This window comes from Platalea leucorodia (genome assembly GCF_965183815.1).
Source record: "Platalea leucorodia genome assembly, chromosome: 4".
Lineage (NCBI taxonomy): Eukaryota > Metazoa > Chordata > Aves > Pelecaniformes > Threskiornithidae > Platalea > Platalea leucorodia.
This window is the reverse complement of record NC_138826.1, coordinates 66,774,164-66,787,145: the sequence shown is the minus strand read 5'-3', so window position 1 is coordinate 66,787,145 and position 12,982 is coordinate 66,774,164. Positions and strand designations below refer to the sequence as shown.

The 12,982-nt window shown below is 47.6% G+C and overlaps 1 protein-coding gene across 3 annotated transcripts in view; it reads right to left on the bottom strand.

Moving 5' to 3' along the window:
• The window catches only part of CHST11 (carbohydrate sulfotransferase 11), a gene marked incomplete at both ends in the record, with an annotated part of 170,369 nt that extends 158,191 nt beyond the window's left edge, over positions 1-12,178 (bottom strand). For 2 of the 3 annotated variants that reach the window (XM_082308561.1, XM_082308560.1), the window contains one exon: positions 12,076-12,178. In XM_082308561.1, the coding sequence (XP_082164687.1) occupies positions 12,076-12,178 (103 nt within the window). Of the gene's footprint in view, positions 1-12,060 lie in introns of all 3 variants that reach the window. The other variant, XM_082308562.1, reaches the window with a different exon arrangement.
• Positions 12,179-12,982: the final 804 nt, after the last annotated feature.

Sequence of the window (12,982 nt, the reverse complement as noted above, 5' to 3'; positions counted from 1 at the left end):
CATCTAGCTCTCACTACGATCTACTCCAACCCTAAAGGGGATTACAACCCTCAGATCATGCAAGTGTCAGGCTCCACAAAACCATCCTACCCTCAAGTTTTATTCCTGAATGTGTCACTAACCTGGTGGGAAACGACTAACCAAATCCCTGCGCACATACCCTTCCTGTCCATGCCTTGGTTGTCCTAGCTGTACAGTGAAAAAGAAAGCATGACCTACTTTATGGAACATTTTTAAGCCTTCTGATGAAAGCACAGCATAACCATCACAGAAGTAGACTCAGGCGCAAACTCTCAAAGATTTCCAGAAATATTGCTCCTAACTTGCTGCTAGTGAAAGCTTTCAACTGCAGCAGATAGCAGGAAAGCACAGACTTGCCATTAACCAATACCAACACACGTTGCTTGACATTCAGCAGTGTTTCCAGGCTCCCACAGCGCTGGAGCAGTACACCAGGCATAAACCGTTCTGGCGAGGTAAGAGCAGTTGAGGTACAATCTGATGACAAGAGATCCCTTCACAGCTGGAAAGGGAGCACGAAATAAATCTCTCTTGGTCACATCACATCCCAATGAATGTAGAAACTAGCAAAAGGTCTAAAGAGTAAAAAGAAAACTAAAACGAAGGGGAAAAAAGTCTATGTAAAGATTGGCAATGGGAAACAACCCAAGTTAGTTTGGACATGCAAGAATTATGGCCTGTTTCCCTCAGTGCCCAGCCACACTGGAGGGAATGAGATGCATTTCTAGTTGCATAAAGAGTTCTCACGGTAACGTGTTACCACGCTGGTTACAGCATTCTTGAGACAGATGAGGCTGTAAGTCACTGACATTATACTGATGTATAGGCTTTGTGCATTACTAATCATTCCAACACAATAGCCCCGTGTATATTTTTGTTTTGCAAACTGTCCCGGCATCCTCTGCAAAAATGCTCCGTTCTCTACTCTGGAAGGTTTCAAGAAAAGCATTTGGGAAACAGAATGGGGAAAGACTCACCAGAAACACTGATGTGTTCTGGGGGAAAAAAAAAAAAACAACAAGCTCGATCAAGACAGCCAAATATGAAGACGACTTTAATTAAACCATGTCTGTCTTATCCATTTCAGCTCATTTAGTATCTCAAAAGAGTTTTATCTCAAAATAGTTAACTGCTCCAGAGGCCCCAACTTTTTCCCAGTTTTTCTTTAATGCAATTACACTTTTGCTGTCACACCAGAAATATTAATAGCCTTTTCTGCGTGGGATAGAGAAGCTCTACAGCAGAACCAGAAGACTTCGATCATATTGATGGCCTGCATGCTAAGGGTTACATATAGCTTATCTGTCAATGTTATTTCCACTGAAACTAATGAAAATAGACAGCACCCCCTTCAATACTTCACGCATGTATCACTATGGGAAAAAACTCCCCTTCACTTGAATGCAGAAGTACTCTGTGAAGGACAAATAAGTGAGAAAGCAGAAAAGCAAAGCTGTTATTCTATTGTATGTTGCTCTGTAGGAAAACACAGAGGGACAAATTCTGCTTTTCGTTATAGTAGCTTCAATCCAGAATTGATATAACCAAGTCAACGGAGCTGACCCAGATTTACAGGGGAGAAATAGTTCAGAGCTCCACCCAAGACTGCAATCCTATATTTCTCCCACCACGGGGGACGTTTGCCCTTTATGCAATTCAAAAAGCCTCTGCTCTGGCACAGTAGACTTGACCCAGTGCTCACTAAAATCAACTGAAAAGCGACCATTGACTCCTTCTGTCAGTCATGCAGACCTCATGCAATTAAACCAGCAGCATATCCAAACCACTCATCAATGTACTCCTTTCAGAAAAAGTCATAAGATCTTATGGCTTGCCCAAAACAAAACCCCAAACCCGACAGCCTAGCAGGCAGCCATGTTCATCCTATTCGAGCTTCCCTGAACTTGCCACAAAGGACTACCAACTCTGGTTTGGGCAGAGAAGAAGGAAGGTGGAGAGGCAGAGATCAGCAGGCATTGTCCACAGGATTGACAATGCAAGAGTAGCAGGAACTTTGCACAACGTCCAGCTGACTGATCTTGCAGAAATTACTAAACCAAGAGAGCGGGACACAGCAGTCCCTGAGAGGCAGAGTATGCGTGTGAGTAGCCACCCTGATTCTCTGATGTATTTGTGCCACTTGATTCAGGCCCCTCGCTACAAGAAAGACATTGAGGTTGGAGCACAGCCAAAGAAGGGAAACAAAGCTGGTGAAGGGTCTAGAGCACAAGTCTTCTGAGGAGCAGCTGAGGGAGCTGGGGTTGTTTAGTTTGGAGAAAAGGAGGCTGAGGGGAGACCTTATCATGCTCTACAACTACCTGAAAGGAGGCTGTAGCGAGGTTGGGGTCAATCTCTTCTCTCAAGTAACAGGCATTAGGACAAGAGGAAATGGCCTCAAGCTGCGCCAGGGGAGGTTTAGATTGGATTATTAGGAAAAACTTCTTCACCGAAAGGGTTGTCAAGCACCAGAACAGGCTGCCCAGGGAAGTGGTTGAGTCTCCATCCCTGCAGGTATTTAAAAGACATGTAGATGTGGTGCTTAGGGACATGGTTTAGTGGTGGACTTGGCCGCGCTAGGTTAATGGTTGGACTTGATAATCTTAAAGGTCTTTTCCAACCTAAATGATTCTATGATTAGCAGTTACATCAACTTCATAATTATGTGCACACATACACACATTTAACTCCAAAGATAAAGCGCTTATCCCCATCTGGAAACTCAAATATATTTTAGAAGCTAATCAAGACCAAAATACATAATCAAGACAGGCTTTATCAGTTTTATATTTATGACCCCAACTGACACATTTTATTAATCACCAAGTGTTTAAAAAGTGTTACTTCCCTCCTCCTCAGTTACTATAAATTCTCCGCTCTCACTTCCAACACAGGCTGTAAAAATACAGATTACTAAAAGGACACGTTCAGCTCCTGGTACCCACCAGTGTGGGTGCAGAATGTGCTATTCCGTGTCAGGTCACTTCAGATAATACAGACATTTTTGTTCTCCCTGCATACCAACCAACTTTAAAGCACAGTAATGCAAATAGTCTTTAAAAGGATTTTAACTACCTAAAGCTCTTTGTTTTAACACAAGGTATTACAGTAGAGATCATCCATGGGATCCAATTATAACCACCTTATTAATTATATGTCTACCTTCCCTAATCCAAAAATCCCTACAAGTTATCCATTTTATTTGACCCCCTTATATAATCATTTATCAGGCAAAAAAGCATGAAAATGACTAGCTGCAAAGTATGTCATTTGTTAAGTGACTTCAGAAGGCATTACTGAGCATCCTGAAGCCCACCTTTTTACCATTTACAAAACGTATCTTCAATTATCAGAATGTCTTAAAAATGAAAGTGTTGGCTTTTAAAATACAACAACCTAGGAAAAAAACCCCACAGTTCTCTGCTTTTTACAGAGTACAATGGGTTTGAGAAATGGATTGAAACCCAACAAAGCCTTTTATTCCTTGTGGATTATTATGTGTGGACTCTGCAATTAAAAACCATCGTCTCCCACCACCCAGCCAAGTAACATAAAAAGACGCAATCTGCTATTAAGATTACTAAGGATGGCATCTTTTAGCCTGAGACAACATTTGAAGCGGCAGCAGCAGTTCCTTTGCAGACCAAGCACCTCTGAGAAGGACCATATCTTCCTCTTTCACCTACTAGAGAAGAGAGAGAAGGGGGGCTGGATTCTGCAAAGCCACATGCAGATCACTTTACTCACATCCTTGAAACCCAGGCTACTTCTCACTGCAAAATTACAAGCAGACATTTACAGGCTGTGATCATTTCACACCTGTTTTTCCATGGTGTGGTCCACCTCCCTTTATGCCATTTGTTGGATAAAGTTACCATCTCCCGAACCCCTGGCATCACAGTGCCATGAGAAATTCTGCTCGATTGCATTGTTTGTATTTTCCATTTCCCCCAGCACCTTCTTTTAAGTTTTTTCATAGGAGTGTGAAGCCGTTGCAGCAGTGATTGATAGTAACGGATGCAAAGTCATCCTTCAGTGTCTACAGCCTAGCACAAACAAGATGAAGGCTACCTTGAAGAGGCTGTCTTACTGTTTTAAGTTGATATACCCCCATAAAAATTCCTGCTTTTCCACAGCCTGGAAAGAATTCATAAAATCATTACTTCTCTCAAGCTGGATGTTTCCAAACATTGTATAAGTTGAGAAGAAATAGCAGAAATGAGAAACCACACTGACTATACGTTTCAATTAGTAAAATAACAAAGGCACCTATGTGGAGCCCTTGGCACTTCTGGGATTTCTTTTAATAACAAAGAACTTCATATTCCTTACAGCAGCCTTGTTAGGAAGAAAGGGTTTGCACTTCAGAAATCAATGCATTTGGATTACTTGGGCCGCCAACTACAGATTTTGTATGGAGAGAGAAAATGGGTGGGTGTACGTGTGCATGCACACGCGTTTGTGTCCGCAGCCCTCTTTTTTTAAGTCAGCATTTTATAAGTGCTCATGCTCAGCTTTTTTAATCCAGAGATTCAAATTTGTCAGGAGGAAAAAAACTGAAATATTAAGTTTCCAAATCCAGCCTCAATGTCAGTCAGTATGCTTTAATGACATTTTACTCCAAAGTTTCCAGTGGCAGACATCGAATTTTATTTCTTTTAAATAACACCCCCTTCTGATGCTTACAAGCTAAATGTTAATGCCTCATTTTGGACCTCATTTCTAATGTGTAAAATTAATAAGGCCAAAAGCAAAGCTGTCATTTCCTTTCATTGCCAACATTGGGCAAGGTGTAAAAAACAACCAAAAAGAGCATATTAGTTTAAAATAATAACAAACTGGGTATTTAAATGTCAAATACATAAGGCAGAGAAACTTCTTTAATACAGGGAAGCTTCCCTGACTCGCATTGACACAAAGTTTGTTTGCTGCAAATTAACAAAGGCTTGTGCTGCACCTATTTATACTACGCTGTTTAGTCAAAGCCCTGTTAGCACTTAACAGAAATGAGGATCCTGTCATCTGCTCTAGCCCTCCAAGACTTGCCAGCACAACGCTTTTCAACCCTCTTTAAGTTCATAGAGTGGAACAGGTAAAACAAGCCAGCTCCCGCAGACACATCTGCAATTCCCACGTCCTCTGCAACGGGCTCCCCACCAGCCCCCAGGGACCGAACGGGGCACCGCAGACGGGGCAGAGCAGAGGACGCACACCGCCACGGGACGGTCAGCACCTTCCGTGCACTTACTCCTTATACATAAGTGCACATTATTTGAGCACTGGCTGCCTTTCATTAGGTACTTCCCAGCGATGCTACAGCTGGTGTGACAGCCCAAGAGGACAGCGGGGAGGGAGCTGAAATCTAACTCGGGCCATTCATTTGAAAACCTACAACTTCAGTTTGACAGGAGGGAATGGATCTACTCCAGACAATTTCACCAACAACTAACTCCTTATTAAGGAGCATGTGGAGAGGGCAAGCCAACAAGCTACATTTATCGATCTGGCATTAAATGAAAAATGGGGGATAACAAAATTATGCAAGAGAAGCGACACAGAGCCCAAGACATATACGCGGTAGAATTTTGATTTATTCATAAAACCTTAGTTTCAGGTGCCAAACAATTACATGAAAGGGGAACACTCTGCATCCTCCACTGATTACATTCACAAAATTGGAATCCAAGAAAATCCCTCTGTCTGGAGGCATGAGCCAGAGATAATTAGGAACTGAATTCTCTCATTGGTTTGCTGTAGTCTCTGGTGGTCTCATCTTCTAGTTAGAGCATGAGGCTTGTGCCAGAAACACCGCTTTGTCACACACAAGCATTCTGCCCACAACAAAAGGACGCTATCTATAACTTGAATACTGAAACAGAAATAAGGAGGAATTAACCGAACACTACGGTTTGAATTGCAACTGTAAGGACAAACACCTACCTCGTCCGCAAAGATCTTACATGAATGGGCTCCACAGGGAACAAGAACATCCAACAAAACACAAACGTGCTTTGAAACGTTATCCTTGTAATATAGTAGGTGGCTGCTCAATCTAGATGACCCACCACAGACAACTCTTCATCTTTATCCCAGACACGTCAGGCAGGTCTACACAAATACAAAATTCCTGAATTTAATTTTATTTCCTTAATGTAAAGGGGAAAACTCCTGCTCTTTTTACAGATTTGAACTGGGCCCTTCACCCACACATCCACACTTGATTTGATTTACATTGACACTTAGATAAGTCACACACAGAACTCAAACATTTGCCTTGAACGACACGAACAAACTGCAAGAAAAAACATCAGATTCAAACCTTTGCATCCCCCAACCCTGTCCTTAACTCCCTCAGGATCACCTTAGAGTTGATACATAATACATATGCATCAGCCCAAAAGGCTTGAGAGGAAAAAAAACTGTGCTGAAATGACATTCACACAAGGACAACTGCAGCAGCTTTGTCAGGCTGGATTCGATACAGTATGTCTGGCAACAGAGTCAAACAAAATACAGTAGTGCTGGCTTTGGGAAAAGTAACATGGATCTAATTTCTTCCAATTCTCTGAACCACTTTTAGAGTTAGTTATATGGTACAATATAAGATAAACTACCTGTCACTTCTAAAAAGTAATGGAAACAATTTAAGAATTCAGAAATATGCTCACCCTATAGAGAAATAAAATGGACATACTAGTTGCACTTGGTGAACTGTATACACTTGTTCATTCATGTTTATTCCTAAAGGAAAAAGAAAGCTTCCATTCACATTGACTTTATCTCAGAAAAAGTTAGACTTTAGCCAAGTCATGACACTTTTACATCTCTGAATACAGACTGTTAATGCTATGGAAGTCAGCACACAGTTTCCCAATATTGATTCACAGTAACAAAAAAAATACTAAAATCTTATAATAATAATAATAATAATAATCTACATTGTAGAAATGGTAACTGTGGAGCAATAAGCACTCTGATAAATTAAAATTTATTACGACATTACTGTTGACAGTGCCAGGTAATTTTTGCTTGAATACATTCAGGAACAGACACTTTTATTTCTTAAGGTCAGCAAGCAGCTGTTGCAAAAAGCTACACTCGTATGTACTGAGACAGAAAAAGATGCCCTGCTAATAAGTTTAATATTCACTAACTCTGAAGACTTTCAAAGAGCTGTTCCAGACTACTAGTACCTTCGAGAAGAGGGACCAGAGTAAGTTTGCTCACACTGATGATGCAGTCCCATGGAAATCAATGAAAAGCTTATAAGGACACCGACAAAAGGATACAGCACAGCCCCCTCGCAGGCGCACGGCAGGGTTTCTGCCTGCGACTGGAGGATGGATTTCATTGCATGCAATTAAATGAGGGCCAGATTCTTGTGGCTGTCAAATGAACTCCATTTCTCAGTATCCCAAACAGAATAATTTAAAACCAGTATACGGAGTCCATCAAAGGAATGCCATGCACCCACTGCTTTGCAGATCTCATTCCCCTTTATAAGCAGGGGAGAAAGCAAGGATCAACTGCAAGATGGGAGACTGCTGCATTGATTTTCAAACAGAATCTTCCATCAAAACCAACGGTGAGCTTGTCTTCAGACATAAGGAAAAAAAAATCTCATGTGATCTGAGCTGTTCTGACATTTGAGCAAGGGTAGACATCAGTCTTCTGTAAGCAGCTATCAGTCATACAGTGCTGCATGCGTAACTGAGAAGATCACGGACAGGAGGCAAGTCTGAGGATCTATCCTTTGTTAGCATCCACAGGAGAACAGTAGAAGTCTAAAACAGAAGATGAAAAACAGAGCAAAAACATTCTGGTCTGCAGCGGGGGAAAAAAAAAATATCATCATGTTTAGAATAAGTTAGTTTCATTAACCTGTCTCAGGTAAGATAAAGACAGTATTAATTATTCTACCTTTACGTGGAATTTTTCATCTTGAAGGATGCCAGCACATCGCCAGTCTGACCCCAGCCTAGCAGAGCAGCTCCTGCCTGCGCTTACCGACAGAGTCGCCCCCCTCACTGCAGCTGGGACGTCTACAGAAGAAAGCAAACACATCTGGCAAAGCGTAGGCAGGCTAAGGACTAGTGAGCGAACTGATTTCACAGGAAAGGCAGCAGACAGAACTATAATGGGCTGTCATATAAAACCCCAAGACTGACTCGTTGTACGCAGACAGAAGACCCGTGAGCACGGAGCAATAATCAGGTTGCACGCAGTTATGCAGATAGCACATAGCAGGAGAGTGAAGAGGGGAAATATTCTGAGCAGAGAGACGGGGAAAATCTCTATCCAGCTATAGCAAACATTGCAACATGTTTTTTCATTTTCGGAAAAGGCTAGACAGGCAACAAGAAAACACACTGAAGTCCCCGCTGTCGTTTCCTCCCTCAGGAACAAACAGTCCCCCAAACGCGCAGAGAAGCCACAAAAGCCAGGATCATCTCCAAAGTTTTCTTTACAGTGCTCCTGAGCACCAGAGAGCAGCACTGTTCACCTTCCCCCACCAAAAATGGGTCGGGGAACCTAATTTGGGAGGGTGGGTTCCCCAGCACGTAGGCAATCTCGGCCAAAATTCAGGCAATGCAAAGGTGCATTAACTGGACAGCACATTTACTACCGGCTTCCCAACAAAGAACGGGTATGGAGCCAAAAAGAACAAGGAGCAAAAAGCACCTATCTCCTTCCAATATGCTGGTGTTTGAGATACAGCCCAAGGGACACAACATCACATTCTTTCACAAAGAGAAGGCTAAGCTCACCTTCCCGCTTCAGGCTTTGGGTGTGTTTTTGTTGTGAGGGGTTTTTCTTGTTTGTTTGTTTTTAAGAAAGGCTTCTGTTAACTATGTCATTTTCCTATTTATTTATCCCAAAGAAAAAAAAAAAAAAACAAACTCTCAGCAGAAATTTGTTTTTCTAACATTTCTAGCAAGAGATCCACACTCAGAACTCCTAAAATGGAAAATGCCCATCTAACAGATGAAGAGTTGCCTTGTCCCCGAGGGGGGTTGGACTCATCCTTTGATAGCCTCCGAGCATCTTTCCCCTTCTGTCACACCTAAAATTGTTTGGAAAGCTCTGTAGGCAGAGAAGAAGTCTCCTGAAAGTCTTGGTGGGTGAAGAAATTGCCAGATTTTAAACAAGGAGCTGACACTTCTTGCAAAGAACTTGAGCTCATTTTCCATCCAAAAGGTTTGGGTGGGAATTTTTCAGCTAATTCTAATTGTAAAGTGCCTATCTTACAGAGCGCTGCGAGCTACCAACAACAGTGACAGGTAGCGAGCCAGGGTATGAGAGGCAGCTCCCCCTGGTAGCCGTCCTAAGACACGTACTCCAGCAGAGACCAGCTAAAACTGAGAACACTCTCCACAACAAAAAGGGGCATCGGCCAAGATTTTGAAAGCTCTTATAATACTTCGAGCCTCATCCCACCCGACGTGCGCTCTGCCCAGGGTTCAGCTCCAGTGAGTTTACACATACATCAAGAAGGGCTACTGACGGATCTTAAAACAAGGATATAATGCCTCAAAATAATCTGCTACCTGATGTATACCACATTGGCAGGTCTACTACCTCCCTCTCTCCTGCCCCTTCAAGAACTCTACATTAATCTGTCACTTCCACCACCAAGATGGTAACACACATAATTCCATAATAGGTACCCGGTGAAAAGAGCTGCTCGAGATTTACAAACTGCACGTAAACTGAACGACCACACTCTATATGGGTCTAGAGGAGTTGGATAGATTTCTAGCAGTTTCCACTACAGAAACAGCCCACGAAAAAAGCAGAATCAGTTATGATCAAAAAGGTACAATAAAGATGGACAGGTTGTGATCGCATTTATTTCCAGATCTGCTCCGCTCACGCTAACAAACTAAATATGTGTCAAACAGAAAACGGGTGCAGATTATCCTCCCGGTGATTTCACAGCATCGCATTCTCTCCTCAGAGTTTACAGTAAATCCTTTGAATTGTACTAAAATCTCGACCTATTTATAGTTTCACAATAGCACGACTATAAAGCCATAATCTCCAGCAGTTAGCTATAGAGCATATTGAGGATTCTTGAAAGGCGGTTTTTCTACATTCAAAAATTCACAGAATATTTAATGTCTCTCACTTACTGCATGCTGAGTTTGTGTTCCAGCAGTATAATTCATCTGAAACAAGGGGGAAAAAATACCGCTTGGCCCAATTTTCTGAGTATGTATGCAAACTATGTTACCTGTGGAATGCAACTAATGAAAATATAATTTTACTAAATTGGTGAAGCTGTGTGACAACCAACAGTTCCGCACGGTGCCTTGGAGCCCTGACACAGAGCCTTCCCCAGGTCTGCTACGGGCTGAGCGTTCCTTGTGAAACCAGTAAGCATGGAGCAGACACAGCAGGAAAGAAAAAATATGCTAATTTTTCCAAGGAGTTGGCAGGTATTAACACAGATGGGCACCATACGAGAACACATTCATCAAGCAAATGATACCAACTTCGGAGGAGCAGACAGCTGATAGAAAAACACCAAACGGGACTTGGCTTCACCACAGAACAGCAGATCTACTGATTCCTAATCCTATCAGCGTGCTAAGCCTCAACCTTTTGGTTCCAAAAACTTCACAGAAAAATCATTTTTCACCAACTATGCTTTGGTAGCCGCAATAAGGGAAAGGAAGAGCCAAACTGAGTATGTCCTTTTTCTTTTTACCAAGCTGCGATTCCCTTGTTTGCTACAGCTATGCCCGTAGCCACGACACTCGAGAGCTGGTAGGCGAGATTTACAGGTACGGCCGAGAAGGCTCGCCGGCCAAGAAGCGCGGCCGCTCGGCCAGCTACAGCTGTCGGTCTGCTAAGAGGCATCGCTCCCTCTTCACATGCCTCGCCCTTTTGCTCAGTTGTCAGATCCCTCCAAAAAGACAGCGCAAGTGCAATTTCCACCTCATTTCTCAGGCAGGAAGGGGAAAAAGTGAGACAGACGGGCAGATCAAAATTAATTTTTTTTTTGCCACGCTGGATAAATTTCACAGCCAAGCTGCACGAAGCAGTCTCGCTGCAACCCACGACGGATCCGTGCGTGCAGCAGACACGGCGCGAAGTTTCCGTGGCCCAGTCCCACCTTTGCGTGAACCGGCAGCCGACCCACGAGTGACTTCCACGGCAGCCAGCACCCGCTCCCCCCGGCGCGGCTCCATCCCCAGCGTCCGCTGCGCTTCTCGGCTGGAAAAGCCAAGCCGCGTTAGGGCGCCCGGAGCTCGGACCGGGGCGCGTTACGCCCCTGCGTGCCAGCCCGCAGCCCGGCTCTGCGCGGCCGCCCGGGCCCGGCCGGGAGCACCGCCCCGGTCCTCGGCCGCCCGCGCTCCCGGCGGCACGGCCGGGCCCGGCACAAGCACCGCGGCCGCCCGGCTCCCCCGGCCCGCGGGCAGGGACGGCCCGGGCCGGGCAGCCGCCCCCGCCGCCCCGGGCAACTTGGGCGAGCCGGCGCGAAGTTGCCCGCCGGCGGCCGCGGGTGCCCTGGCAGCCCCGCAAAGGACAAGCAGCGAAGCCGCGGGCCCGCAGCCCCGGCGGCGGGGGGCGGGGGGCCGGGGTGCCCCCCTCGGCGGGGAGGGACCCGCGGGGGCCGGGAGCTCCCGGCGCCGCTCTCCGCCGCGGCAGGCTCGCCGGCCGGTGCCGTCCCTCTTCCCCCAAACGCGCGACAGAAGGCGGAACATAATCAAATTTTAAAATAAACCAACTTTCCTCCCTCCCGCGGGAACCCTCCTGCGGGGGGCGAGGCGACCCTCCCGCGGCTGCCCCGGGCGGCGGCCGGGACGGGGCTGCCGCCCGGTCTGCGGGGCGCTGCGCCCGCCGCCGCCGAGCCCCGCGCCTGCCGCAGCGGCGCCGGGAAGCGAGAGCCGGGGCCGGCGGCAGCCGGCGAGGGCTCGCGGGGCGCCCGCCACCTGCGCCGGCGGGGAGCGGGGCCGGCGCCGAGCCGGGCGCTGCCCTCCGCGGGGCCGGTGCCGATGCCGTTGCGGTGCCGGTGCGGCGGTGCCGGTGCCCTACCTGGGTGCAACATACTTTGGAAATAGAAGATGACGAGGATGAAGGAGCCCACGGAAGTGACCAGGACCATCCTGCACACCCGGTTCATCCTCATTACTTCCAGCACCGCCGGCTTCATGGCGTTGTCCGGCGGCGCAGAGAGGGGCGGCGGAGCGCGCGGGGCTGGCGCCGAGAGCCGCTCCGCGCCCGCGGGGCTCCGAGGTGCCGGGGAGGAGCCGCCGCTGCCGCCGCCGCGCCGGAGGATGCCCGGGCGCCCGCGCCCCGCACCGGGGGGCGCTAATGCCTGCGCTGGGCGTGACCACGCCGCTCGCCAGGCGGAGGGGCGCTCTGCGCGGCGCGGGGGGAGGCGGGCCAGGCGGGGAGCCGGGGCGGAGCGCGCCCCCCCCCTCGCCGAGGGGAGAGATGGTCCCGCCCGGCGGCGAGCGGCGGCGGCGGGCGGGAACGCGCCGGGCTGCCTCGAGGGGCCGCCGCCGCCGCGGGGCGCGCTCGGCGGGGCGGGGCGTGCCGCGCCGGGCGCGTGCGGCCGCCGCAACGGCCGAGGCCGGGGCTGATGGAGGAGGCGGCAGCGGGGGCTGCCCCGGGCCCCTCCCGGCGCCGGCCGTCCTGGCGGGCGGCGGGTGGGGGCTGCTGCCGTTGCCGCCCCTCTGCCCGTGAACTTGACCCCCTCTGGGTCGCTGTCGCCCTCCTGAGGGGCTTCGGGTCCGCCAGCCCGCCGGCGGGGAGCGGGCCGCCACCTCGTGCTGGGCTGCCCCCCGGCCCGCCGTCGCCCCGCACGAAGGAGGCTTTTCCCCGCGCCCCGTTTGTGGGGAAGAAATTCTCTTCTCCCGCTTTTTCTTTCTTTTTTTTTTTTTTGGTGTGGTGCCTGTCACTCTGTTAATCCCAAATGCCTTCTTCCGGATCTTCTCTCGCTTTAGTATTACGT